Source organism: Myotis davidii, unplaced genomic scaffold (assembly GCF_000327345.1).
Source record: "Myotis davidii unplaced genomic scaffold, ASM32734v1 scaffold158, whole genome shotgun sequence".
Classification (NCBI taxonomy): domain Eukaryota; kingdom Metazoa; phylum Chordata; class Mammalia; order Chiroptera; family Vespertilionidae; genus Myotis; species Myotis davidii.
Window position 1 is genome coordinate 578,716 of NW_006289390.1, and position 27,846 is coordinate 606,561.

At 38.3% G+C, this 27,846-nt stretch overlaps 1 protein-coding gene across 5 annotated transcripts in view; it reads right to left on the reverse strand.

Moving 5' to 3' along the window:
• Positions 1-3,754: 3,754 nt before the first annotated feature.
• KBTBD3 (kelch repeat and BTB (POZ) domain containing 3) overlaps positions 3,755-27,846 on the reverse strand; it is a 28,039-nt gene continuing 3,947 nt past the window's right edge. For 3 of the 5 annotated variants that reach the window (XM_006761468.2, XM_015562435.1, XM_015562436.1), the window contains 2 exons: positions 13,248-13,493; positions 3,755-11,261 (listed from right to left, as the gene is read on the reverse strand). In XM_006761468.2, the coding sequence (XP_006761531.1) occupies positions 9,659-11,261; positions 13,248-13,468 (1,824 nt within the window). In that variant the 5' untranslated portion in view covers positions 13,469-13,493 and the 3' untranslated portion in view covers positions 3,755-9,658. Of the gene's footprint in view, positions 11,262-13,247; positions 13,494-24,020; positions 24,059-27,846 lie in introns of those variants that run through there. The other 2 variants (XM_006761469.2, XM_006761470.2) reach the window with 2 other exon arrangements.

The following is a 27,846-nucleotide window of genomic DNA, read 5'->3' on the forward strand; positions in this document are numbered from 1 at the left end:
CACCATTTTTATTTCTAAATATAAATAAGCTGACCTTTGCAGATTTTCTTAGGTCTCTTCTATTGTGATGAGGATGTACGCCTGGAGAACTGATGAGAAATGGTAATTGCACCAATTTACCGGGTGAAAAATGTTCAAGTACTACTCTGCATGATACCTGAGAGTTTGCCAACATGGCACATTAAATAGAAATACCAAGGTAGATTATTGAGAAAAAAAAATGTTTTTAAATTTTGTTCAAAGATTTGTCTACATTGCAGTTTGTGAAATAAAATATTTGATAGATTTGAAATTCCTTGTAGACTGCTAAGAACTCCCAGCCATTTTAGGACCACTCTAGGGTCAGACCACCTGGTTGTCTGACCCCTCCACTCATGCGTGCAGGAGATGTGAGCTTTAGTCTCCATCTGGCATCAGCCGCAGGAGCCATGGTTGAACTTGGGAGCTGTGGGTTGAGAAGCAAAATGGAATTCTCATCTGGGCAGGTCAGATGTAGAAGCCAAGGAACTGAGAGAGAATGGAAACCAAACAAAAAAAATGGGGCCAAATTGAAAGTGTTAGCAACAGAAATCAGGCAAAATCAAATTTGGAGAGACTGCCAGAAGTAGCCAGGTACTCAGAGATCAGGGGACACATCTGATTTTCTCGCTAATATACCTTCAATTCTAGTATAGTGATGGCACAAAGGAGAAGCTCAGGAAATGGTTGCTAAATGAACATATGAGAAACCCATGGTTGAGCCTTGAGGATGTTTAGGGCCAAGTGAAAGCTAAACTGGATTAGGCAAAGGTTTACTTTGTCCCATCAAGTCCCTCTGTCAAAGCAGAATTAGGGACTTTTCCGATATAAAATGTTATCTCTATTGTAGAATGTAAGACTGTGGTAGCATATTAGAGAGAAGATGGCTTCTGCTGAAATCAAACAAGAAAAAGGAGAGGGAGGAGACAGACATGTAATGAACATTTTTCATCACCATGTACTGTGCCAAGTACACATACATTCTTTGATTTAATTCTCACAATAAGCTTTTGTGGTAGGTACAACTATTGTCCAATTTTACCAATAAAGAAGCTGGAACACAGAATGTTTAAGTAACTTGCTCAAGCTTATATGGCTTTTAAACCACTCTCTATGCTAGGAGTAAGAGCGGAGGTTTCAGCATTTACCCAGTATACTTCCTAACTTGCTCAGCAATAAGAATTATTTGCAGTGCTTGTTTAAAATGTGAGTTCCAGCACCTGAATCTAGAACTAAGTGAATCAGGTCCTTGATTTGGTAGTTTTAACATGTACCACAAATGACTTATTTTTTGAAGCCAGTTTGAGGAATACTGCCTGACACTATATGTGGCTGGTAGACATACCATTACAAAAAGTATTGGTTAGAACGTCATTTCACTCATCCATGGAAGAAATTTAGATGCTTTCAACCTTTGAATAATTTTCTTCATAAAAATTCTTAGAAACAATCTGTAATAATAAAAGTGTAGTATGCAAATCGACCGAACAGCAGAACAGCTGAACGAATGACCGCCCGGACGAACTTCTGGATGAAGCTGGGACTGTGAAGTCCTACTTTTGCACGAATTTTGTGCATCGGGCTCCTAGTAGTGCATATAATTTGTGCTTGTAAGAGAAATATGAACTGCATTTAAAAAGAAGAATACTGTGGCAATATACACTCCTCCAGGAATAGACAAAAGGTGAATACCACTGGTAAAAGAAACAAAATTTTACTGATTTGTTAAAAGGGTGTCTAAAAGAGGAGCTATAAATAGTTTGAGTTTCAATTAATGTTTCATAACATAAGAGTGGTTAATCTATAAAAGAAAAACATTAAGGCTAATTGGATTTCTTAAATCTGAAAAGCCTACAGGGAAAGGTTTTCCTTGATTAAAAAATTTAAACTCATTTTATAGCATACATTTTGCTCAGGGTTAGGGAAGGGTAATTAACTTCCCATGGAAGATTCACTAATTACCACTAGAGCAAAATCAGGTTCAACAAGCCCTGAACTCGGAAGAAATGCGAAAGTATTTATCAGGTGCAGTGGAATCTAACTCTGTAAGTACTAGGATGATCTGTTTAATATGTATGCCTCGATTCCCCATTTTAAGATTGATCCCACAGATTTCTTGATTTTTTTCATGAATAATTAATGTGTCACCTTAAGTTTAGTTTCATTAAACCTCTGGAAGTTTTAAAATTATAAAAGTCATTAAGTACAAAGAAACTTTATCCTGGAAACATGGATTTTATACAAATACTTAAAAATATAGTCTGTAGTTTTAATTAATGTTCATTAGGTAGATTGATTTAGTGCTGCATTGCTGAAAAATTCAATATTTTTGCAGTTTCAAAAACCTCAAAACACTTTATAAACATGATCTTGAAACTATATTCACAGTGAAAAGAGTATTACTTTTTAAGGTTTATTTTCTCTGGAAAAAAATATATAAATTAATAAAATCTCTGTATTGGCTAATTGCTACAAATTGCTTTTGACAAAACGTATTTTGTAACATATTACATGCATAAGAGCCTGCAGCACAATATTAAGTAAAGCTTGGTGATTGGAAAGGGACAAATTGCTAGTTTATATGCTCCTTGCAATTTATTTTCTCTAAGTATGGAGATAAATTTTTGAAAAGAGGGACTTTTACCTTTTTTTGTCCTGTAGTGGGGAGGAGGGGGGGGGGGAGAAATACAGTCAGGGTTGGAATTCAGGGAAAGAACTTCAAATGCCAAAGCATCAGACTGCGATGATTAACCATTCTGATTAGTGACTCAAGAGGACAGCTTCACTGGGGGCCTGCAAGTATGCAAATGTTGACTGAGAGAGGAGGCCCCCGACTTGAGGGGGGCATCCCCAACGAGGTGGTAACAGGCCAGGTCTTACAGTTTTAGTAAACTTTGCTAAAGGCTTCTGCCTATGGGGATTAAAGAGAAGGAGATGAGTGAAAGTTTGAGGGCAAAGTGCACTGGAGAAATCTGGAGGCACACAGAGATTTGGAGATGATAAGGAAAAAAGGCTGGAGCAGGTACATTGGACCAAGGATTAACCAGAGAGCAGTGGATAGCCTCAGGCATTCAGGGAAGGAAACGCCTTATGCAATCAGGTGGGATAAAAACAGAGCTAGGTTTTCAAGGGGTGGGTTTCCAAGGAGGAACTCTGTTTCTACCTGGGCAGCAGTCTCCGGAGAGTGACATGGGAGCTAAGGTCATTGAGTAAACCACAGCTCATCACCTAGGAAAACCAGGAACACGACAGAAAAATGGGCCTGTCCAGAAAGAGGAAACATCACAGGAACTGCAATTGACAGCGCCTGTTCAATGTAAACATTTAAAAAGCATTTTCATGGTACCACAGTCTTTCAGACTTTGATCCCAGTCACTACCTCGACTCCATGTGCATTTGGGCACATGAGGTAGGAAGGCTTATACCCTGGCAGCTGTCTGGTCCAGGGTGGACCTGGTCCTGCACGGTCAGCGAGCTTCTGCTGCTGTCATCTGTGGTTCATAAGCATCAGGTCTGTTCTTAGCTCAGTCAGGGGCTGGAGGCCTCTTCCCACCTATGACTCATCTGAAGTGTAGCAGGTACTCCATCCTTTCAGGCCGAGGTCTACATTACAGGACATGTCATCAGCGCTACAGAAGCCCTTCACCTTGACATTGCAACTCAGTGATTCTGAGTCAGCAGAGCCCTGCAGGGCATCGGGGGAAGGGGGAGTCAAGAAAACAAGAGCCTTAACATCCACCTTTATCTACCCCTTTTATTTCTGATGACAATAAATACAAACAATGTATTCTTTTCTGAGATACACTTTAATAAATAATTGTTTTCTAGAATGGACATGTTTTATTACATGTTAATCTGGTTAACATGAACCTGCGAAAATGCTGATTTTATTTCTCACAGCCTATGAGAAAAGCCCACATTCCAATGACAGAGAAATTAAGCAAATTACTTGTGTATGCAATATAAGTAGCTTTGAGCACTATCCCCCAAATGGGAAAAAGGCCACTAAAACTATCATGCTCTTATAGGAGAAACGGTTGACTAATAATAAAATGTGTAGTCGTTGTCTTCTCTATTATTGCCTTTGAAAGGAAACAGAGAATTAGTATAAATAAAATTCACTGAGAATAAATAAGCTATAAGCACTAAAAAATTAGGTGGATAAATGACTTTGAATCTATAATTTCACTTTCAAGAACCAACTATGCATATCCTGTACAGTTATATAATCAACTATACATGTTCTCCAAAGGTGGGCAGTGCACTGAATAATGCAATTTCACTCTCAAATTAAAAAATGCTTCATTATTAACTTTCCCATATACTAACAAAAATTGAAGTTGTATGAGTTACCGAACCCAATTTCTCAGACTTTAAACGAAAAAGATATCAAATATTTTAAAAAGAAGACATAAATAACTCAAGTACAATGTGATAGCATTCTAAAATGTAAAATCCAAATCCAATTAATTTCCTTTGTACATGAAAAAAGCTGCAAAATGTACAATTGTATCAAACCCATTCATTAACAATATAACTAATATATTTTACTTCACATATTAGCTCAATATATTATCAGTTATTGGATGCCTTATTATATGCAGACACTGTGCTAATTACTAGGTCCAGTAATGAGGAATGTACGTCCCTATTCCTAAGAGCTTCCAATTTAATGAGGAAGACAGACATGTAAAGAAATATTTACACAATCATGATACTCAGAGAACTGTGCTGCTCTCATTACTCCAGCAGCCTTGTTACCCTTGGAACCAAATTAATAATTTGTTGAGCTAGACAGTTATGGTTGGGAATGTGGCCAAAGATATTGAAATGAATACAGCTATGTGACCCATAAAGTTTTTTTTATAATAATGGCACTGTTTTATGGAAATATACTCTATCCAACTGGTTAACAGCACAGATGAATCTCCAAACTTAGATCGTTATTACCATAAGGCTGGTCTTGATTAATTTGCAAGTAAATTGTCCTCATTAACCATCAAGGATGTGACTACTTTGGTTTCTTTCTTTTTTTGTGTACACTTTTTCAAGTCTTGTTTTAGATGTGTTTTTAAAATTCTGAAAACCGCATCCAATGACACATGATAAAAAGACATTAAAATTCCTCTCCCAGAAAATATGATGTGGTTATGTTGATAAGAGTAGAAGGAGGGAGTGAGGATAGGAGAGAGAGAGAGAGGAGAGAAGAGAGAAGAGAGAAGAGAGAAGAGAGGAGAGAAGAGAGAAGAGAGAAGAAAGGCTCCAGCCCAAATTGGATTAATAGGATCTACAGAGATGTCTGAATTATCAAGAGTTTCTGTGATGCTGGTCAGGTGCAACCCACCACAGAGGCAGTTATACAAGGAGAAGCATGCCGTCCTGGCCATTGTGGCAGGTTTTAAAGTGCTTGCTAAACATGTAAATAAGAAGGAAAATGAGGCTTTGATCTTAGAGAAGTGGGACACTTATGGAGACAGCAATCTAGGACGAAGGGCTGGAAATTATTACCAGGAGGCAGAATTGCTTTTAATGTTAGGAAGAACTTTCCAATAGAACTGCTCAAAAATGGAGTGGTGAGCTCTTTACCACTGAAAACATTGACTTACAAATTTTAAAAAAATCATCGTTCAAGGATGTTTTAGAATTTAGAGGGGCTTTCTGTAACAGGTGAAAGCTGTATTAGATGCTAAGGTTATTTTGGTTGTTTTCAAGTTTTAATATGGTTTAGAATAGTTGTCTTTTGATGTGATAGCATCATCCTCTGATTATATCCCCTATTTAGATATTAAATTTGATTAAGCATCATAGTGCCATGAAATATTATTACAAAATACACCTACATTTTTAAGATATAAAGATTTCTCTTAAATCACACAACCTTTAATGAGAATCACTACATTTAAATATATAGATACATTAGCAGCAAAATAAGAACAATAATTCAGAAGAAAATGTTAGGTACTGGTCTTTCAGTTTCTATTTATATAAAACAAATGTGCACCTATGGTAGGCAGAAGGAAAAATCCTTATTAGCAACTTACCATTATGTCAGCACCATTTGCAGACTTTTTCCTGAGTAATTAAAGAACACAGAACAAATTTTAATAGGAACGCTCTTGAAATGATGTAGTTTTAAGACTCAAATCCTATTTAAATCTTAAGTATGCAGAACCATTGAAATTGTTACAAAAATCCTGAATAAATTGGAGGAGAAAGCAATTAGTCACATGTCAGAAAACTATTAAGATAAAAAGGTGGATGTAAATAGAATGTAGAAATCTTGGGGTGTGCATTCCCGTGTAAGAATTTATTGGACTAATCATGTACCACATGCCTCAGTCTTTGATCATTTGTCTCTTTATATATGTGGCTTTATAATTTGGAGTAAAGTTTTTTCTTATGTTGAACAGGAATCTGCTTCCCTACAAATTCTAGCCTTTGCTTTTAGGTTGCCCTCTAGAGCTGCCTATTGGGAGACATTTTTGAGTCTTACAAATTCTATTCTTAATATGAGAAAAGATATTCCAAACACTGGATCCAATTAAACTGAGAATGGTGATCTAAAAGTAACATTATATAGTCAACAATATATTTAATCATTACATTAAATTTATTGCTTCCATATCTCAAAATGCAAACAAATGCTTCCCTCTATACTTGACTCCGATTCCCGAATCGTGTAACTTGAACTGGGTACACTGAACATACACTCAATTGCTCTTCTTGGTATCTGGGGAAAATGGAATTATGTTGCAGGATGTGGTGATAAAGACCTCTTTCCATCCCCAAACTACAGTTGAGTGTTTTGGGAATGTAGTCAATTTTGATTATTCGAATATTCTTCATATGCTCCCTCTTCCAGGCAACAGATGAATAAAAGATGCTCCACATTTTAAGTCAAGTTTGAAGATCACTCTAGGAATATCCATTAACTTTGAATTTATTTCAAAAAATGTTAAGTGTAATCTTTTTTACATTTAATAATGCCATATACCTACTTTCAATTTTACAAGATTTACAATATCAGCATTTTTTGTGTGTGCATAATCCAAATGTAGTGGAGCAAGAGAAATGATAAAGGATTAAAAGTGTTAGAGTTCTTCCACAAGATTGAAAGCAAGCTGGATAATGAGCACAATCATTTTGTCTCTTACACTGCGGCAGTGGCTGAAGAATGATAATGAAAGAAAATCAGACTAGAAAGGAAAAAAATACTTAAGGAAGAGGTCACCGATAAAAGAATATTATTCTCTCTTCCCTAATCTTAGAGGCAGAAAAAATGGCTCCTTCTGGGGTACTGAATAGATGAGAAAACACTGAAACTTGCACGTCAGAGATCCAGAATGGAGAGTGAGATCTGAATTTATTCACACACACACACACACACACACACACACACACACACACACACGGTTCTTGGCAGTGAAGCCATGGTGATTGACAAGATCAAAAACATATAACCAGTTCAGTCACTGACCATGTGTCTGTGTGGTTGGGTGCTTGAGGATTTTTGAATACACAGAACCAGTGCAGATAGATCAAATTAAAGTGTTATCTTATAAGAAGGCACACAATTAGAACAACATCAACTATTAACAGGGACAAGCCTACCACAGGTTACAATTGGGCCAAGGAAAAGGAACAGTAAAGGAAGAGTTTGGGGATTTGGGACTAGAGAGAATACTTTTCTGGCAGATATAAACGCTGAAGAGCACGTGGGTACAGATGTAAAGGGATGGCAACAGGAAAAATGATTACATAGCCTGCAGCAATTACAGAAACCAAGGCAGGAGGCCCTGTGCATTAGAAAGTATATTATACCAAATGCAGAGGGAGCCACCCAGGCCTGGATTACAAGGCTATTTCCAGAAACATTACCATTAATCAATGGGCGATGAGAAGAGTGATAGAGTTGAGTGAATCCACATACATATAAGCCACCCACTGTTATGGTGTAAATTTGTTTTCAAAGCCAGAGAAAGAGAGAGAGAGAGAGAGGAGCCAACTAAGGTAGGCAGGGAAGAAGGCCACCAATTCTACAGAATACTTCCTATCTGATTAGGGCCAGTCCCTGGTTTTGTAATTGCATGATAATGTGTTCTAATATCCTAATCTATTTTGAAAAATACATTTGAACTTATGATTGTATACATTTATATGATAAAATAAAAGAACCTTCACTTAGGTATATTTCTACTTTGGAACATACTTCTAAAGAATATGGACATTTACAACAGATTAACATTTACTAGAGTATGGGAACTACATTGGAGAAATCCAATCTACACATTGCCTGAGATGTAAATAGGGGGTCTTAAAACCTAAAATGCTTATATCTTTTAAACTGATTAAAGAAGCATATCCTTTTGCAAAGCCAGAATCATCCTAGCTGAGAACAAGGATGATGAGTACTCTTCCATTGTTTGGGTTAAAGATGATGAAACATCTAAACAGATGTTGGTTGTGAAAACTACTATCAATACCAACATTTTCTAAATTTAAATTTTGTTCTTAATTTAGAAAATAATTCACTATGAATAATTTACTAAAGTAACAGACCAACCTGGTGGTTTACACTTGGCTATCATCACAGGAAACTCATATGGTACTAATTTAAGTGCTGAAATTCCTGTTTGCAACACAAAGTTGGGCATTTAATAGTTTAAGAAATGCAATGATAATGATCCACTAGCCAGAGGTCCGACTGCCTATATCCTCAATGATGTTGGAACCTGGCGATGATACAGAAAAAGTGTCTCAGCATTTCCATCCAAGAATCCAAGAACTTCACACATGTTAAGTAAACTCAGGGCAGTGTCACTTAGAACTAATATTAAATCAAGAATGTTAATTTATTGAGCTTGAGCCAGAAAATAAGGGAGACATACTGCAAGACATCAAAGCCAACTAACACTGAGTTCTAATAGGAACGGCAATTTTAAAAACATTTCAGTAACTGCTGGTAGCATTATGAAAGTATAATATGGTACATTACACTCCTAATGAGGAGTTGACTCATTAAAAAGTTGAATTATAAAAAATGTTCATGTTCAGTGTACAGTTTAGGATGCTGGGGAAACACATTGCATTTTAGCAAAATTTCTGACCAAATAATGGTGAAAGAAAAAAGTACTTAAAAGAAGCTAACTATGATCAGAAAGGATAGGAATTCAGTAACTCTTAAACCTGTAGTAACAGGGTAGGATTCTCACCTTTGTAATTTATTTTTCAGTTCATAAAATATAGTGTACATAATTCATTTTTACTACCTAAAGAGATGTCTCCCATTTACATAGTACAAATCTGTGAACTTTGTTTTTACTATTTGATTGGTTTTGTATTTCATTGTTAAAAATGAAAACATTCAAGCTTCGAGTTTTATTTACAGAAGACAATACAAGTATTCTGGATTCTCCAAGATTAAATTATATTCAGTATAGTTTTTGGTAAAATGCATTTTATATTTTAAGTTTCTGGGAACTGCTAATTCTTACACAGTGTACATTCACAGTAATTCTCTAATAGAAGGTAAATTTTAATTTAAGATGTATAGACCTTTTTTTACCGACTGTTATTTAACAAACTTCCCCTAGGTTTCTAGAACCGGAAGAGTTTTACAATGTCTAAGCACACACTGCTTTTAGAAATGGTTAGAAAACCAGGGGTCCCGGTATTTGTTAAACCGAATCACCTGGCAGTAAAACTCAGTTAAGGCTCTTGGCATCGGTGACACTTCCTCCCACTCGGACCTGCTGCTGTGGTAGACTTGCACTTCATCTGTGATTTCATCGGGTGCGTAGTCACCGCCTAATATGTAAATTTTATCCTCAATTCCAACAGCACCTGCATTAAAGCCTGCACATTCAAAAGATCCTTCACCCTTCCAGACACAAGTCTCGGGACAAAAACTATAAACCTTGTAGGTGGAAAGGTCACATATATACAGCGTGCAGTTTACCGGGACAGCTTTAATTAGTGTGGCATGAAAAAACTGCCCGAACTCTGCTACTAATTCAGACCACTGATCAGTTGTAGCGTTGTATCTAAAAAAGCAATCAAGCGATGGGTTAAAGGCATCTGTAATCTCTACCTCTGATCCAAGCACATAAATTACATTTTGGCATGCACTTGCTTCGGGGTAGTATATGCCCCTGGGTAACGGGCTAACAGACATCCATTCTTTGGAAAAAGGGTTGTAAGATTCAACGTCTAGGAGACTTTTGATGTCCTGAGATCCCGTCGTCTTCCCACCTATGACAAACAATCTATTAAGAGCCATCACCGATGTATGCATGGTTCTGGGTGTTTTCATGGTTGATACTGGGCAGAAATCATTTTTGATTGGACAATAGCACCAGGTTTGATCAGTGGCGTCATGATATGACTCTGCAATATGAAGCCGAACTGTTCGACAGCACGGCCCCTTGCAACCACCTGTCAAGAATATTTTTTCTCCGTAACTTGCCAGACTAGATCCGGGCAAATCAATCAGGTGTGATTGTGGCAGTATTTTCCACGAATCAGTTTTGATATTATAGCAAAATGTATGTTGATTTTCGCCATTTTCCTCAGTTTTGTGAACAAAGATGTATTTTTCAGTTGTGGATGGCCGCGCATCAGGGAAAAGTCCACCAGAACCTTGCACACATTTAATTGCATCCACGACTATGTCAAAACAGTTGGTGTTTTTGAGTAAACACTCTTCACTAAGCAGACAGTCTTGAAGTGTCTCCTCAGGTAATTGATGTAGTCTTACTTTTTTAATCAAATAAGGCAGATGCTTTTGCCTTGCTTCTAAGTTATATTTAGTCCAGTTCAGGACAACTTTCAGGACAGTTTCTTCTTCAGGAACATCTAACTCATCCGATTCCAGACATTTCTGCACTACTCCAAGATTCATCTCTAAGAACTCGCTGGACTTAAACAACAAGGAGAAGTGATGTTGCACAAAGTATAGCGCATGATCAAACAAACGGGGGGAGCCATAGCTATCCGCTATGGACAACAACTGTAAACAATTGGCAATATTAATACTCTTTATTAAGAAGTCACTGCAGGCTTTGGATAGGAAGGGAACTTGAAAAAACGAGGACACCTGGAAGAACATTTCCACATTATCATCTGTTATCTTTGTTTTCCCAGTATAGGCATAATCAAGAAAAGCTTTTACTGCTTCGGCGGACAAACTGGTAATGGTAGCACTCCCACCATCTCTTTCTTTCATGTTTACTTCAAGCATAGCCCTGCAAAAATAAAGAACATAGAAGTAAACAGAAATAATCTACTCCATGAAAATTTTCAGTGTTACCTTGAAAAGATTTCCTTTAACCTTAAGTTAATTCAAAATATATTTCAAAGCATCATAATAAATTAGTTTAAAACTTGAATGGATACATACAATACTATTTATCTACAAAACATATGTATTACGTAACTCCCATACTGCACAATATTCATTATAACTGAGCTATAGCAACTAATCCAAAGAAGGCTATAAAAAGATTCAAATTTTGTATACTGATTTGATGTTCTTATGTATTATTCATAAAATCTCTCTCTTATGACTTAATTTGTTTATTTATGGGTTGGTTAATCAGTACCAACTCTGCAGGTAACAACTAAAATTATTTAAGGTGCATAGTGCTTCTGCGGTTAGCATTTAAAAGTCTCTTTCAAAATGAATTTTTGATTTGGCAGCACTGAGACCTATGAAAGAAGGAATACAGTGAGATATCAGATGTTGCAAGTGCATCTGCCTGTGTGGGGGAAATCCACCAAATAAGATAAACACACATCTAAAAGGGCACATTTCATACAGCACTTGAGGGAAAAGGGAAAGTGATTTCAAAAAATGAAACAGTAACCAGGCCCCACACCTACGGTCACCTATCGAATACATGGTAGAGCTGGGGTTTAGATTTAGGGCATGAGTATTAAGAGGCCAAGTGCTGCAGCACTGCACTGTACGGCTTCCTCTGATGAAGAGGTGACATGAGGATAAGGAGCAGAACAGAACTACTTGGAAGAAAAACTAGATTGCGATAGAGGGGAAGAAACTGGTGGAACCTGAGCGTGACAGAGCGTAAGAACAGTTAGGGCTCCAGGGAAGTATAAAGAAAAATAAAAGAAGTTATCTGAGAAAAGAACTGGGGGGGAAAAACAAAAAACAGATAAAAACATACAGTGTAGTTAGGCAAACAGCTAATAAGAGTTGTATTTTTGTCTTAAATTTTACTCTTACATTGTTTGTTTATTAGAGATTTAAACCCTGTTTACTTCAAATAAAAATTGCTTCAAACTTGAACATAATGTAAAAGGTTGCAATGAGCACTTCAGTTTGCAGCAGCGTGACTAGGACGGCTGAAGTCCAGGATGCCACCAAGAGGCCTCACAGGGTCATGTGTTTGACACCAGCCCTTGCAGAATTCCCAGTGTGAACAGTGGGTTCTTACAGTGCCATGACTAAGACACTCCCTGTAAGATGATCTACATGGGAGCCAACTTATATGCAGAAGGCTGCCCAAACTGGAGCAAGCTGGGTCCCCTTCAGAAAGGCTTCTGGCGGAACTTCTCACTACTATAGTGAGAGCCTCTGGGTGGGAGTCCCTCTCTTCCCGATAATCCACTGATACAATCAATATGTGACTGAAATGTGGTTTCCTCTCAGGCTCCTCATTTTCTTTGAACTTGGCTTCCATTTTGGACGAATCTGTTCTTTCCTCTTTTTCTAAAGGACACAGTGCAGGGATCCCCTACATAAAATGACTGCAGATGGAAACAATTTCCCCCTGAACATTTTAAGGGACTAATGTTCTATAAAACATCACAAAAGATAGTCCTAAATTTTCATGCTCAAAAAGAATTAGTTAATCTAGGCCAGCCGTGGGCAAACTACGACCCGCGGGCCAGATCCGGCCCATTTGAAATGAATAAAACTATTGAGAAAAAAGACCGTACCCTTTTATGTAATGATGTTTACTTTGAATTTATATTGGTTCACACAAACACTCCATCCATGCTTTTGTTCTGGCCCTCCGGTCCAGTTTAAGAACCCATTATGGCCCTCGAGTCAAAAAGTTTGCCCACCCCTGATCTAGGCTCTAATGAGCTCTTTTTAAGAAATAAAAATTATTGTTGCATACTCCTGTGGATGGAAAGTTGAGGAGAGTTTAAAAAGCTAACTTAATTATCCATATCATAAAATCTGAGGCATACACAAGGTAAAGTACCTGAAAAAGTCACTGCACGCTGCTAACACACAACGATGACATGGGATTATTTCATCTTTCATGATTATTTTGAAATCATAAAAGACATTTTGTTCTCTAAAATTCTGTAGTACACTCAAGATTTTCTGTCCATGATCTTCTGACACAAGTAAGTTGTTTGTATTCTCAGATGGAATTCCATTACATGAGCTTCGTTGATTGAAAGCATATGAATTATCCATAGCCAATTTCTATTTGTACTTAGAACTGAAATGAAAAAAAAAAATCACTGAAGTAGAGTCCCAATAAAATTTTCAGATCAAAATTTGCCCTCTTATCAATTATAAAAAATGCTCACTAAGAACAATGACAAAATAGTAATCCTTGTTCTAAACATTTGTTTTCATGACACTTGAAAATAAATTCCTTTTAAATTTGTATAAATGTGTTCACTGGAATAAAAAGTATATTATTAAGGGATACAGTTCAAGATATATAAATGTGTTAAATAGCACAATTTATAAATTGTATAAATAGCTTATATAGAATCTCACTACCTGACGAGTCTTGTTTTATGTAAGAGCCATTGTTTATATAATCAGTTGGGTATATACCCAACACATCCCTCTCCCTGCCCACTCATTTTCTTCTGGTAACAAAGCAGATGTTAAAATGTTGATTTTGATTCTGGCACAAATTGTTTGATTCTGACACAAGTAAGCAGAATTCCCAATGTAAACAGTGGGTTCTTACAGTCATGACCAAGACACTCCTTGCAGCTATATGCCTTTTGACTTTTAAAAGACAACTGATGGGGGCCAGGGGGGTGGAATCTGTGTTAAATTGTGTTAACTATTTATGGCCTTTGCTAAGAAAGAAAAAGGCAAGCATTGATCCAAGTTGGCTTATTTGAAAGCAGAAAGAAAAAACGAATAACTTTATTTTAAAGGCCTTTTAAACATGAGGTCAGAAACCTTGGATAGTTGAAGGCCAGATTAATTGTGACTATCCCAAACTGCAAACTCAGTGCTCAGCATGAAAGCTGACACCACCAAAAGCAAGGAAGTAGGAAACAGAAAGGAAAAGATGACTAGGAATGAGAGTAGGCAAAGAAATATAGAACCTCGATTTCTTAGGATATTTCTGTTTTGGTTATCTATTGCTTTGCAAATCACCCCAAAATTTAGTGGTTTAAGACAAAAACTTGTAATCTCTTATGGTTCTGTGGGATTAGCTGAAGCTTCTTGCTCGGGGGTTTTCATATGGTTAGAGTCAGACGGCAGCTCTGGCTGAATCATCTTGTTACTGGGAAGGGGATCGAGCCCTTGGTGGGTCTCCTAGGACCCACCAGTAGTGTGTGGGTTCTTGACTTAGTGCAGGAAAAATTTCACATGAGTCCAGGTGGCTATGCGGGAACATTTATTAAAGCTGGGACAGTAGAACAAGAGAGGGCTTTGCATGGAAGCAGCAACATGAGAGCCTAGGCTGGGCTGCCCTAGCTCACTGGGAAGGCAGAGAAAAGGGGGCCTTGGGAACAGGTTCAGGGGTGAGCCTGGGAGGAGCTGCTGCTGCCTATTGCTCCCCTGGTTGCAAGTCTCCTGGGGTCCTTTACGGTTTAGGATACGCCTGCCTGTGGGGGAATAAGAGCGGGAAGGAGAAAAGGGGATGGTGGGGCTGCTCCCCACAGGGGGTGCACAAGCTGGGGCCTTTGCCTGAGGCTTTTGTCTCTCTCTTGTGGGGGGGAATCTTAGTGGAGGTCTCCGGGGAGGGTTTCGGCAGATTATTCATCAGTTTTCTAGGTGTGCTCCTTCAGGGTCATGGTCTCCACTGATTGGTCAGTGTCAGGGCAGGGATCCTTAGTCATTGCAGCTGGTCCTACTGTTGCCCACCTGGTTTTCCTGCTTTTCGGACTTGGAGCTGAAATACAACTGAGGCCTAATGTTATCTCTAGGGAGGTGACTTTCTGTATCTGCGGTCAATTGCTCTGCCAGTTTGTTCAGCTCTCTGTCTATTTCCCTACTCCATTTGTCCTGGCTTACTGGCCTGTCTCAATCCGAAGGCCTGACTGGGCTAGAGGTCCAATATGGCTTCTTCATTCACATTTCTGATACTTCAAATGGATTGCTAGAACACATGGGGTTCCCTCTCTCTGCGATCTCTCCATGTGAATAGCTTATACATCCCTATATGTGGCAGTCTCATGGTATTTGGACTTCTCACCACCAAGCTGGTCCTCCCAGAGGGGATGTTTCTAGCCTAGATGGAAACCAGACACTAGAGAAGTAGTCTGAATGGTCCTACAGCAGTGATCGGCAAACTGCGGCTCGAGTGTGGCTCTTCCACAAAATACCACGTGTGGGCGCGCACGTACAGTGCGAATGAAACTTCGTGGCCACACTCAAGGGGCCAAAGAGCCGCATGTGGCTCACGAGCTACAGTTTGCCGACCATTGTCCTACAGCATCAAAGCTCCATTTGAGGACTGAGACAATCTACTGCTGTGGACAGTAACCATGAGCCATGTTTAGCTCTTTAAATTAATTAAAAATTTTAAAAAAATAGTTTTAGTTGCTCTAGTGATATTTTAAGTGATCACTAGCCATATATTCTGGTAATGTGATGGTTACTTTTATGTGTCCAATTCACTATTTGGCTAACTATTATTTGTAGGTGAGTCTGCCAGGGTGTTTCTGGGTGAGATTATCATTTGAATCAGTAGACTGAATGAAGCAAATTGCCCTCCTTAATGAGTGGGACTCACCCAATCCACTGAAAGCCTGAAGAAAACAGAAAGGTAAGAAAGAATTACTTCTCTCTGCCTGACTGACTGTGAGTTGGGACATCAGACTTCTCCTCAAACTAAGACTCAGAGAGACAACTTTACTATCAGCTCTCCTGGGTCTCCAGCTTGGTGAGTGAGACTTCTCTACCTTCATAAACATGGAAGCCAAATCCTTATAGTAAATCAATCTATCATCCATCCATCTATCTATCTATCTATCTATCTATCTATCTATCTATCTACCTACCTATCTATCTATCTATCATCTATCCCTCCTTCCCTCCAACTGGTTCATTTCTCTGGAGAACCCTCAACTAAGACATGTGGCTAGTGCCTATTATTTTTCATAGCACAAATCAAGTTTCACTGGATAGCTAATGTACAATATTAAGAATAGTATGGATCTGGCTAGTTTGCTCCGTGGTTAGAGCATGGCCCTCAGACCAAAGGGTCATAGATTTGATTCCTGGTCAAGGGCACATATCTTAGTTGCAGGCTTGATCCTTGGCCCCAGTCAGTGTGCGAATGGGAGGCAACCAATCAATGTGACTAAACAGACAACCAAACAAAAAAATGCAGACTTACATACTAACGTATCAATAACTGCAATACATGTAAATCAATAAGTGTAAACAGTCTACACGCACCAATTAAAAGACAGACATTAGCAGCATAGATTGAAAAAACGAATCAACTTTATATTTCCTACAAGCAACTCATTCCAAATAGAATTACATAATTAGGTTGAAAGTAAAAGGATGGAAAGAGACAGACTATGCAGGCATTAATTAAAAGAAAACAGGTATGGCTCTACCGAGTAGACTTCAGCAAGAGAAATGATCAGAGACAGAGAGTAACATTACGTCATGTCAATCTACCAAGAAGAAAACCTAAAGGTGTATGTACCAAACAAAAGAGCTGCAAAATATGTGAAGCAAAAACTGATGGAACTGAAAAGAATAACAGACAAATATACTATTACAGCTGGAAACATTAATACCTCTTTCTAACATTAATCAAGAAGTCAGTAAGTCAGTAGTGATATAGAACTCAATAATACCATCAACTAACACAATCTAATAAACTTTTACAGAAAACTCCACCAAACAACAAAATACATATTATTTTCAAGTGACTGTGGAATATATACCAAGAGTAACAGTATCTTGACCCACAAAACAAACCTCAAATGATTTAAAAGAACTGAAATCACACATTCTATGTTCTCTGACCACAGTGGAATCTAACTAGATATAGGAAAAAGATAACATAAAATTGTCCACACTTGGGAACTAAATAACACACTTCTAATTAATCCATGAGTCAGAGAAGGTCTCAAGAGGAAAAAACCCCCACAAACAACAACACATTAAACTGAATAAGAATGAAAATACAATATATCTAGATGTGTGTGATGTAGCTAAAACAACACAGAGAAAAATTCATAGCACTAAGCACTGACATTAGAAAAGAATAAAGGTCTCAAGTCAATGATATAAGCTCCCATCTCAAGAAACTAGAAAAAAAAGCAAATTAAACTCAAGATATGCAGAAGGAAACGTAAAAAGCAAAAATCTATGAAATTGCAAAATTAAGACCACAATGAAATACCACTACTCATCTATTAAAATGGCTAATATGAAGAATTGTGATAACACCAAGTGCTTAAGAGGATGTAGAGACAATGGATCATTCATACATTGCCAGTGGAAATCACTTGACAGTTTCTTAAGAATATGAACACAAGACAGTGATCCCATCTGGCAGGAAACTCGGTGCACAGTTTTGCCCGATTTAAGACCTCAAACAACGAGCCTCGCTGGCTTGGGAGCCAGTTATGCTGCCCACTCGGACAGGGACGCCAATTCTTAGCTGTCTACTGCTGAGTGCAGCCTCCAGGCCCACCTCCCCAAGAAACCTGGCCAGAGCACCTGGGAAGCTAAGTAGGCCAGAGTACGTAAGCAGAGCACCCGACCAGTGATCCTGCTCATCTGCAAAACCCAGCTGGTGACCCCATATGGCCCGGAAGGTTGGTGCTCAGTTTTATCTTATTCAGGTTCCCAGCCAGCAAGCCGTATCAACTGTGGCGTCTGTTGCACAGACCAGTTTGGGAAGCAAATTTGGAGCCCTGCATAGGGCTAAAAACAGCCTCCAGGCCTACCCAGCCATGCAGCCTAACCAGAATACTCGGGTAGCTGCATAGCCCAACCTACAGCTCTGCTTACAATGGCACTGGATAGAGTGCTGAGCCAACATGACACCACTAAAGGAAAGTAATAAATTCCAATAACTAATCCTAAAGAAAAGGAGGTTTATGAACTGTCTGCGAAGAATTCAGAATAATCCTCTTACAAATATTTACTGAACTACAAGAAAACAGACAGTTAAATAAAACTAGAGGCCTGGTGCAGGGACTTATGCCCCGGTGGGGTCCCTTGGAGTAGCCTGCGGGGTTTGGACCGAAACCAGCAGTCCCACACCGCCTGCCGCTCCTGCTCATCCAGGCCCCCCTGCGCCTGCAGTCGCTCCGTAGGCTCGCTGCCACTTCGCTGTGGTCTCCAGGCTGCAGCAGCCAGCCGTGAGCCCTGCATCTGGCGTCCACTGGTCAGCTGAGCGGCGCTTCCACTGTGGGAGCACACTGACCACCAGGGGGCAGCTCCTGCATTGAGCATCTACCCCCTGGTGGTCAATGTGTATCATAGCAACTGGTCGACCAGTCATTCAGTTGTTCAGTCATTTGGTCACTTAGGCTTTTATATACATAGATGAGCAAAATAATGTATGAACAAAATGAGAATTTCAACAAAGAATTAAAAATTATTAAAAAATACCCAGCAATCAAGGGGGGGAAAAAGGAGACATATGTACTACTCTTAGTAATATTTTAAGCAATAAAACAATATTAAAAAAATACCCAGCAATTTTAAAGTTGAAATATATGACTGGCCTGAAGAATTCATTGGAGAGTTTAAACATCAGACTCAGTCAAGCAGAAGAAAGAATCAGTTTACTAGGAGAAGGAGCACAGAGGAAAATAAAAAATGAAAAAGTGAAGAAAGCATATGGGACTCATAGGATACCATCCAAAGAACAATATGTGCATGATGAAAATGCTGGGAGGAAGATAAAGAGGAAAGGACAGAAAGCATTTGTAAAGCAATACTGGCTGAAAACTTCCCAAACCTGGAGCGAGACATGGACATCCAGAGTCATGAGGCCCAAAGGATGCCGAAGAGTGCTACACAGAGACACATCAGAATGACAGTGTCAAAAGTCAAAGACAGAATGATACTGGAAGAAGCAGAACCCTCCCCCTCGACACCACACCCCCAATAAGACTATGGGCAGAAACTCTGCAGACCAGTAGAGAATGAGGTGATATACTTAAAATATTGAAAGAATAAAATTATCAGCTAAGAATACTGTACCTGGCAAAGCTGCTTCTCAGAAAAAGTGAAAAGTAAAAGCTTTCCCCAAAAAACAAAAGCTGAGAGAGTCCATTACCACTCCACCTGCCTTACAAAAAATACTAAAGTAAGTTCCTCAAGCAGAAATAGGATGCTAACTGAAATCATGAGAATGTATGAATGTTAAGTGTAACACTAACTGGTAATGGTAAATATACAGTCAAAGTCAAATTTCTAATACTATAATGGTGCTAAATAATTGAATGACAACTTGAGTTTAAAAGTTAAAAAACAAACATATTAAAAATAACTATAAATACAATAATTTGTTACAGAATACACAATATAAAACTGATATAAATTGAAACATCAATAACCTAAAATATACGAGGGGAGGGAGGGAGCAAAAATATCCAGTTTATATGCTAGCAAAATTAAGTTATCAGCTTAAAGGGTGTTACATTTTATGTAAGTCTCATGGTAACCAATAAGGAAAAACCTGTAGTAATTACACAAATTATTGTGATTCAGGTTTCTAAGAATATTGCTACAAAAAGTCATCAAATCACAAAGAAGACAGAAAGATAAAGAAACAAGAAACAAAGGATATACAAAACTGTCAGAACACAATTAACAACATGGCAATAGCAAGATTTTACCTAACAATAATTACTTTAAATGTAAATAGATTAAAGTCTCCAATCAAAAGAAAGAATGGCTGAATGGATAAAACACAAAATCCAGCCCTAGCCAGTTTGGATCAGTGGATAGAGCATCGGCCTGCGAACTGAAGGGTCCCCGGTTCGATTCCGGCCAAGTGCACATGCCTGGGTTGCTGGCTTGATCCCCAGTGGGGAAAGTGCAGGAGGCAACCGAACGATGATTCTCCCTCATCACTGATGTTTCTATCTGTCTATCCCTCTCCCTTCCTCTCCGAAATCAATAAAAATACTAAAAACAAAACAAAACACGAAATCCAACAATAAGCTGCCAACATAAAACTCACTTTGGCAATAGACACACACAGAATGAGAGTAAAGATGTAGAGAAAGATATTTTAAACAAATGGTCATTAAAAGAAAGCAAGGGGTAGTTGTACTTACAACAAAAAAATGGATTTTAAGCTAAAAATGGTCAAAAGAGACAAAGATGATAATGGGGTCAATCCATCAAGAAGATATAAAAATTATAAATATTCATACACCCAACATCAGAGCATCAAAATATATAAAGCAAATATTAACAGAACAGAACTATCAGGAGGTAGAAACAGCAAAACAGTAATAATTGGGGACTTTAATACCCAACTTTCAACATGGATAGATCATCCAGACAGAAAATCAATAAGGAAACAGGATTTAAACAGCATTATAGACCAAAGAGAACTAACAGATGTTTACAGAACATTCTGTCCAACAAAAGCAAAATAATGATTCTTCTCTAGCATAAACAGAACATTTTCTAGGATAGAGACATATGTTAGGCCACAGAGTAAGTCTTAGCAAATTTCAGAAGACTAAAACCATATCAACTCTGTTTTCTAGCCATAATCATATGAAACTAGAAATCAGTAACAGGAGGAAAATTAGAAAATTGGCAAATATTTGGAAATTAAACAACACATTTTTGAACAATCAATGTATCAAAGAAGCAGTTAAGTAGGAAATAAAAAGTATCTTGAGACAAAGGAAAGTGAAATTACAACATACCAAAACTTATGAAATGAAGCAAAAGCAGTTCTGAGAGGAAAATTTATAGCAATAAATGCATAAATCAAGAAAAAGCTCTCAACTAAAACAAATTAATTTTACATGTCAAGTAACTAGGAAAAGTAAGAAAATAATAAAGATTAGAGCAGAAATAAATGAAATAGGGAAAAAAATAATAAGATTGACAAAACCAAGACATAGCTCTTTGAATAGATGACAAAACTGTACATGAACTAACCAGAGAGAGAGGGAGAGGTGGAGAGATCACAAATGCATAAAATTATAAATAAAAGAGGAGACATTAAAATTGGTATCACAGAAATACAAAGGATCATAAGAAACTACTATGAACATTTATACATCATCACACCAGATTATCTAGATGAACTGGATAAATTCCTAGAAACAACCTCCCAACTCTGACTCATGAAGAAATAGAAAATCTGACCAATACTATATGATTGAATGAATAATCAGAAACCTTCCAACAAAGAGAAGTCCAAGAGCAGATGGATTGATGGGTAAAATTTACCAAACACTTAATAAAAAAGAATTAAGGCCAATCCTTCTCAAACATTTCCAAAACAACTGAAGAGGAAGGAACACATAAACTCATTTTACAAGGCCATTATTACTGTGATACCAAGCCACATAAAGCCATTACATAAAACTAGAAGCAAATCCCTAATAAATATAGATGCAAAAAAAAATCTCAACAAAATATAAGCAGGCCAAATTCAACAGCATATTATAAAAAGATTATATTCCATGATTCATCCCTGGTATGCAACTTACACAAAACAGTAAATATGATTCATTATATCCTATATAATAAAAGCCTAATATGCAAATTGTCCCCTTGACTGGGAGTTTGACCAGGAGTTGGACCAGGCGGCAGGTGGCCAGGGGAAGGGAGGCACCCCGGCCAGCAGCCGGCAGCCACTAGGGACCCTACCTGTGCACGAAGTTCGTGCACTGGGCCTCCAGTTAATTATAAGATACAAATCATACAATCACTCGATAGATCCAGAAAAGGTATTTGAAAATTCAATCTCTATTCATAAAAATTCTCAACAAACTAGACCTAGAGGTTATTATGTTAAGTAAAATAAGCCAGTCAGAGAAAGGCAAATATCACATGATCTTACTTATATGTGGAATCTAAGGAACAAAATAAACTGACAAACTAAATAGATCCAGAGGCATAGAAGCATGGAACAGACTAAGGAACCTTGGAGAGAAGGGGAGAGGTGGGCAGTAAGAGATGAACTGAATAACTTATATGCACAGATGCATTGCCCATGGCCACAGACAATAGTGCTGTGAAGGCCTAAAGTGGGACAGGAACCAGATGGAGGAGCAATGGGGAAAAAAGGAGGGACATCTACAATACTCTCAATAATAAAGACCAAAAAAATCTCAACACAATAATAAAGGCAAACTACTATAAGCCCACAGCTAACATCATACTCAACTGTGCAAAGTTGAAGGCTTTTTCTCTAATATTGGGCTTAAGAAAAAGGGTGCCCACTCTCACCACTATTCAACATAATAGTGCAAGTTCTAGCCAGAGTAATCAGGCAAGAAAATAAATAAAAGGCATCAGAAGTGGAAAGGAAGTCAAACTGTCTTTTTTACAGATGACACGATTTTCTATATAGAAAGGCCTAAGGACTCCACCAAAAAGTGTTAGAACTAATAAATGAATTCAGTAAAATAACATACAAAAATTAGTAGTACTAACAACAAGTTATCTAAAAATGAAATAATAATAATTCCAATTACAACAGCATCAAAACTGATAAAATACACAGAAATAAATTTAACCAAGTAGGTGAAAGATTTATACACTGAAAACTAAAAGACACTGATTAAAGAACTTAAATAAATGGAAAGATAACCCATGTTCATGGATCATAGGAATTAATATTGTTAAAATGCCCACACTACCCAAAGCCATCAGTAGATTCAATGCAATCCCTATCAAGATTTCCAAGGCATGCACTGGCAGTAGGTTGGAGTGTCTGAAAACCAAAAAGGGTTTCAGGTTTGATTCCGGCCAGGGCACGTATAGGAGGAAACGAAAAGATGTCTGTCTCTCTCTCTCTCTCTCTCTCTTTCTCTCTCTCTCTCTCTCAAATCAATTAAAAAAAAAAAGATTTCCAAGGCATTTTTCACAAAAAAGAAAAAACAACCCTAAAATTCATATGGAACTGAAGACTCTAAATAACCAAAACAATCCTGAGAAAACCAACATCAGACACATCACATTTCCTCACTTTAAACTGTGTCACAGGGTGTAGTGATCAGAGCCATGTGATACTGGCATAAAAACAGACACACACACTAACGGAAAAGAATCGAAAGCTCAGAAGTAAACATACAGAGCCAACTAATATTTGACAGCAAGCCACAAATACTCAATGGAGGGAAAACACTTTCTTTAGTAAATAATGCTGGGAAATTGGATATTTACATGCAAAAGAAGTGAAACTAGACCTCTATCTCATACCACTCACAAACATTAACTCAAAATCAATTAAAGATGTAAATGTAACACCTGAAACCATAAAACTCTTAGAAGGAAAATAGAGAATATGCTCCTTGCCCTTAGTAATAGCAATGATTTTTTTGGACCTGACACCTAAGGTCAGGCAACAAAAACAAAAATAACCGATGGGACCACATCAAAGTAAGAAGCTCCTGCACAGTAAAAGAAACCATCAGCAAAATAAAAAGGCAACCTATAAAATGGAAGGAAATATTCTGCAATCACATATCTAAGGTGTTATAATCCAAAATATATAATATACAGCCCTCGCTGGTTGTTCAGTGGTTAGAGTGTCAGCCCATGGACTGAAGGGTCTTGGATTGGATTCCTGGTCAAGGGCACATACCTGGGTTGCAGGTTCCCTCCCCATTCCTGTTTGGGGCGCATGCAGAAGGCAATCAGTTGATGTGTCTCGCTCACATCGGTATTTCTCTCTTTCTCTCCCCATCTCCCCTCCCTTTCACTCTCTCTGAAAAACAATTGAAAAAATATCCTCAGGTGAGGATTAACAACAACAATAACAACAACTCAGCAGCACAAAAACTCCAACTAATCCAATTAAAATGGACAGTCGCCCTAGCTGGTTTGGCTCAGTGGATAGAGCGTCAGCCTATAGACTGAAGGGTCCCGGGTTCGTCCCGGGTTCAATTCTGGTCAAGGGCACATGCCTAGACTGTGGGTTCGAACCCCAAGAGGGGGGGCGTGCAGGAGGCAGCTGATCAATGATTCTTTTCATCATTGATGTTTCTATCTCTCTCTCCCTCTCCCTTCCTCTCTCAAATCAATAAAAATTTAAAAAATAAATAAATAAAAATAAAAATGGGCAGCTGGGCTGGCATGCCTCAGGGGTTGAGCATCAACCTATAAACGAGGGGGTCATGGTTTGATTCTTGGTTGGGGCCCAGTCAGGGCACATGCCAGGGTTGCAGACTCAATCCCAAAAATTTATAGATGATTTTTTATAGCAGCTTTAAACTGAAAAGCAAGCAAAATGTTGCTCAATAGAGAAATGAGTATACAACCATGGTACATCCATACCATGGAATATACTCATCCTTAAAAAGGAATAAATTATTTATATAACAACTTAGGTCAGTGGTTCTCAACCTTCTGGCCCTTTAAATACAGTTCCTCATGTTGTGATCCAACCATAAAATTATTTTCATTGCTACTTCATAACTGTTATTGCCACTGTTATGAATCATAATATAAATATCTGATATGCAGGATGGTCTTAGGCGACCCCTGTGAAAGGGTTATTTCACCACTAAAGGGGTCGTGACCCATAGGTTGAGAACTGCTGACTTAGATGAATTTTAAGGGCATTATGATGAGTAAAAAAGGTCAATCTCTAGAAGTCATATACCATATGATTCCATATCTATAATATTCTTGAAATGACAAAATTAGAGACATGGAATACAGATTAGTGGTTTCCAGGGATTGAGATTATGGTTCGCAATCCTCAGCTGTGACTGAGGAAGATGAGGAGATGGGTATGCACAAGGTGAGGGTGGGGGGTGAGGTAGGCATAAGACCTTTGTAGTAATTGTAACCTGATTGTGTGGTAGTCACAGGAATCTATCTATACATGTGATAAAACGATAGAGCTATATGTACAAATAACAAATTCCTGGTTTTGATTTTGGTCAATAATTTATATGTTATAATCACTGAAAACACTGAGTGAAGGATACATGTGATCACTCTATACTAGCTTTATAAATTCCTGTATCTGCAATGTTTCAAAATAAAAATTGAACGAAAAATACAATAAAGTATAAATTCAGTTCAGAAACTATTTTGATATCTCAGTTTTGTTCTAATTTAAAACACTTAGAAAATGCAAAGAAAACATTGTTTTTTGGTATCCATATGTGGTTCCTCAGTTTTTAAAAACAAGTTGAATGTAAAACAAAACAGCTGAAAGGTACCAAACCTGAAACTTTCAAAAGGATAAAAACTATTTCTTGCGTAGTGGCACAAATCTTGAGAATATTAATTTTAAAAAGCCCATACAGCCCTGGCCTGTGTGGCTCGGTTGGTTGGAGCATCGCCAAAAGGTTGTGGGTTCAATTCCCAGTCAGGGCACATACCTAAGTTGCTGGTTTGATCCCTGTCAGGGCGTGTAGGGGAGCCTATAGATAGATGCTTGTCTCTCATATTGATGCTTCTCTCGCTCTTTCTCTCCCTTCCTGTCTAAAAAACAAATAAATGAAATCTCATATGTAGCTATCCACTTGTATAAAGTTGCTAAAAGTTAAAGTCTTTCATGTATATCCTAATGACAAATCTAAAAAAGCTGAAATTTTTATTTCTTATATTTGGTTTGAGTAAAGGTCCTAAATCAGCGATGGCGAACCTTTTGAGCTTGGCGTGTCAGCATTTTGAAAAACCCAAACTTAAATCTGGTGCCGTGTCACATATAGAAATGTTTTGATATTTGCAACCATAGTAAAACAAAGATTTATATTTCTGATATTTATTTTATATATTTAAATGCCATATAACAAAGAAAAATCAACCAAAAAAATAAGTTCGCATGTCACCTCTGACACACGTGTCATAGGTTCACCATCACTGTCCTAAATGGCTCATCAGTTACTAGTGACTTCTATTGAGGCTCTCTGAGGGTTTGGCTTGCCCATCTGCCAAGTGGACACACCAATCACACTGTACTATTGTAATGCTTAATTGATATCATGAATATTAAATATTGTCAAGTGGTATGCAAAGATTAATGGTTAAAATCAATAATAGCATGTACTTAGCCAGTAACATTATTTTAATTCTGGGCAAAATATCTGTAAGGCATTTTCTCCTTCCATTCTGCAAATTCAATATCATATTTCATTCATTTTGACACTTTTTTCCACATTTAACATATCTAAAATTGATAGGTATCTTAAAATCACTTTTGCTCAGGGAGCAGTCATGCCATATTTGTAACTATGTGTACATGCCTCCAAGTGTGAAGAATGGGTATCAGCATCTTAAAGAAAACCCTGGAGACAGATAATAATGGATACTCATTTAAGAAATGATACATCATTGCCAAACTGGTTTGGCTCAGTGGATAGAGCATCGGCCTGCGGACTGAAGGGTCCCAGGTTCGATTCCGGTCAAGGACATGTACCTTGGTTGCGGGCACATCCCCAGTAAAATAAAATAATATTTTATTGATTTTGTACAGAGAGGAAGGGAGAGAGATAGAGAGTCAGAAACATCGATGAGAGAGAAACATCGACCAGCTGCCTCCTGCACACCTCCTACTGGGGATGTGCCCGCAACCTAGGTACATGCCCTTGACCGGAATCGAACCTGGGACCCTTCAGTCCGCAGGCCGACGCTCTATCCACTGAGCCAAACCGGTTTCGGCTAAAATATATTTTTTTAAAAAAGAAATGATACATCATTAATGTTCATAACAGAGAACGGTATGTGGTAAAATATGGACATCAAGAAAGTGAATTAGAAGAGTTAAAGACTCTGAATGTGAAGAAGTTTTAAGAGCATCTCAACTAATTTTGCTTATATATTTTTTTATATATGTACTAGGGGGATACATAATTTCTTTAGAAAAGGACTTTGATTTCATTGGTCCCCCCAGTGATATTAGTTTGGTCACTGATGTTTTAATAAAGAGCATGATTTCTGACCTATTCTATTCCATATTTGTTATAGAGTGCTAACTACATTGCCAGGTATCAAATGAGGCACTAGAGATAGCATCTTATATAATAAAGAGGTAATATGCAAATTAACCCTCACGCCATCACAAGATGGCTGTGCCCACAGCAGAGGCAGGGTTCCTGTAACATAAGATGACTGTGTTACAGCGGACACAGCGGAGGTGGGGTTCCCGTAATGAGCCATAACAAGCGATCAGCAGGGACCTGACAAAGCCGGGCTGGGGCACCTCAGGTCTGCCCCCTGCCCCGGTGCCAGGCTGGGGCACCTCAGGCCGCACCCCCCATCTGGCAGGGCTTGACGGGAGACCTCAGGCTCGGGAGGGGGGTGGAGGGGAGGGGGGACTTCAGGCCACGCCCCCTGCCCCGTGGGTCTTGACGGGGGACTTCAAAGCACCCCCCCACCCCAGTCCGAATCAGGGGACCTCAGGCCACGCCCTCTGCCCCGGCGCCAGGCCAGGGAACCTGAGGCTGTGCCCCCCA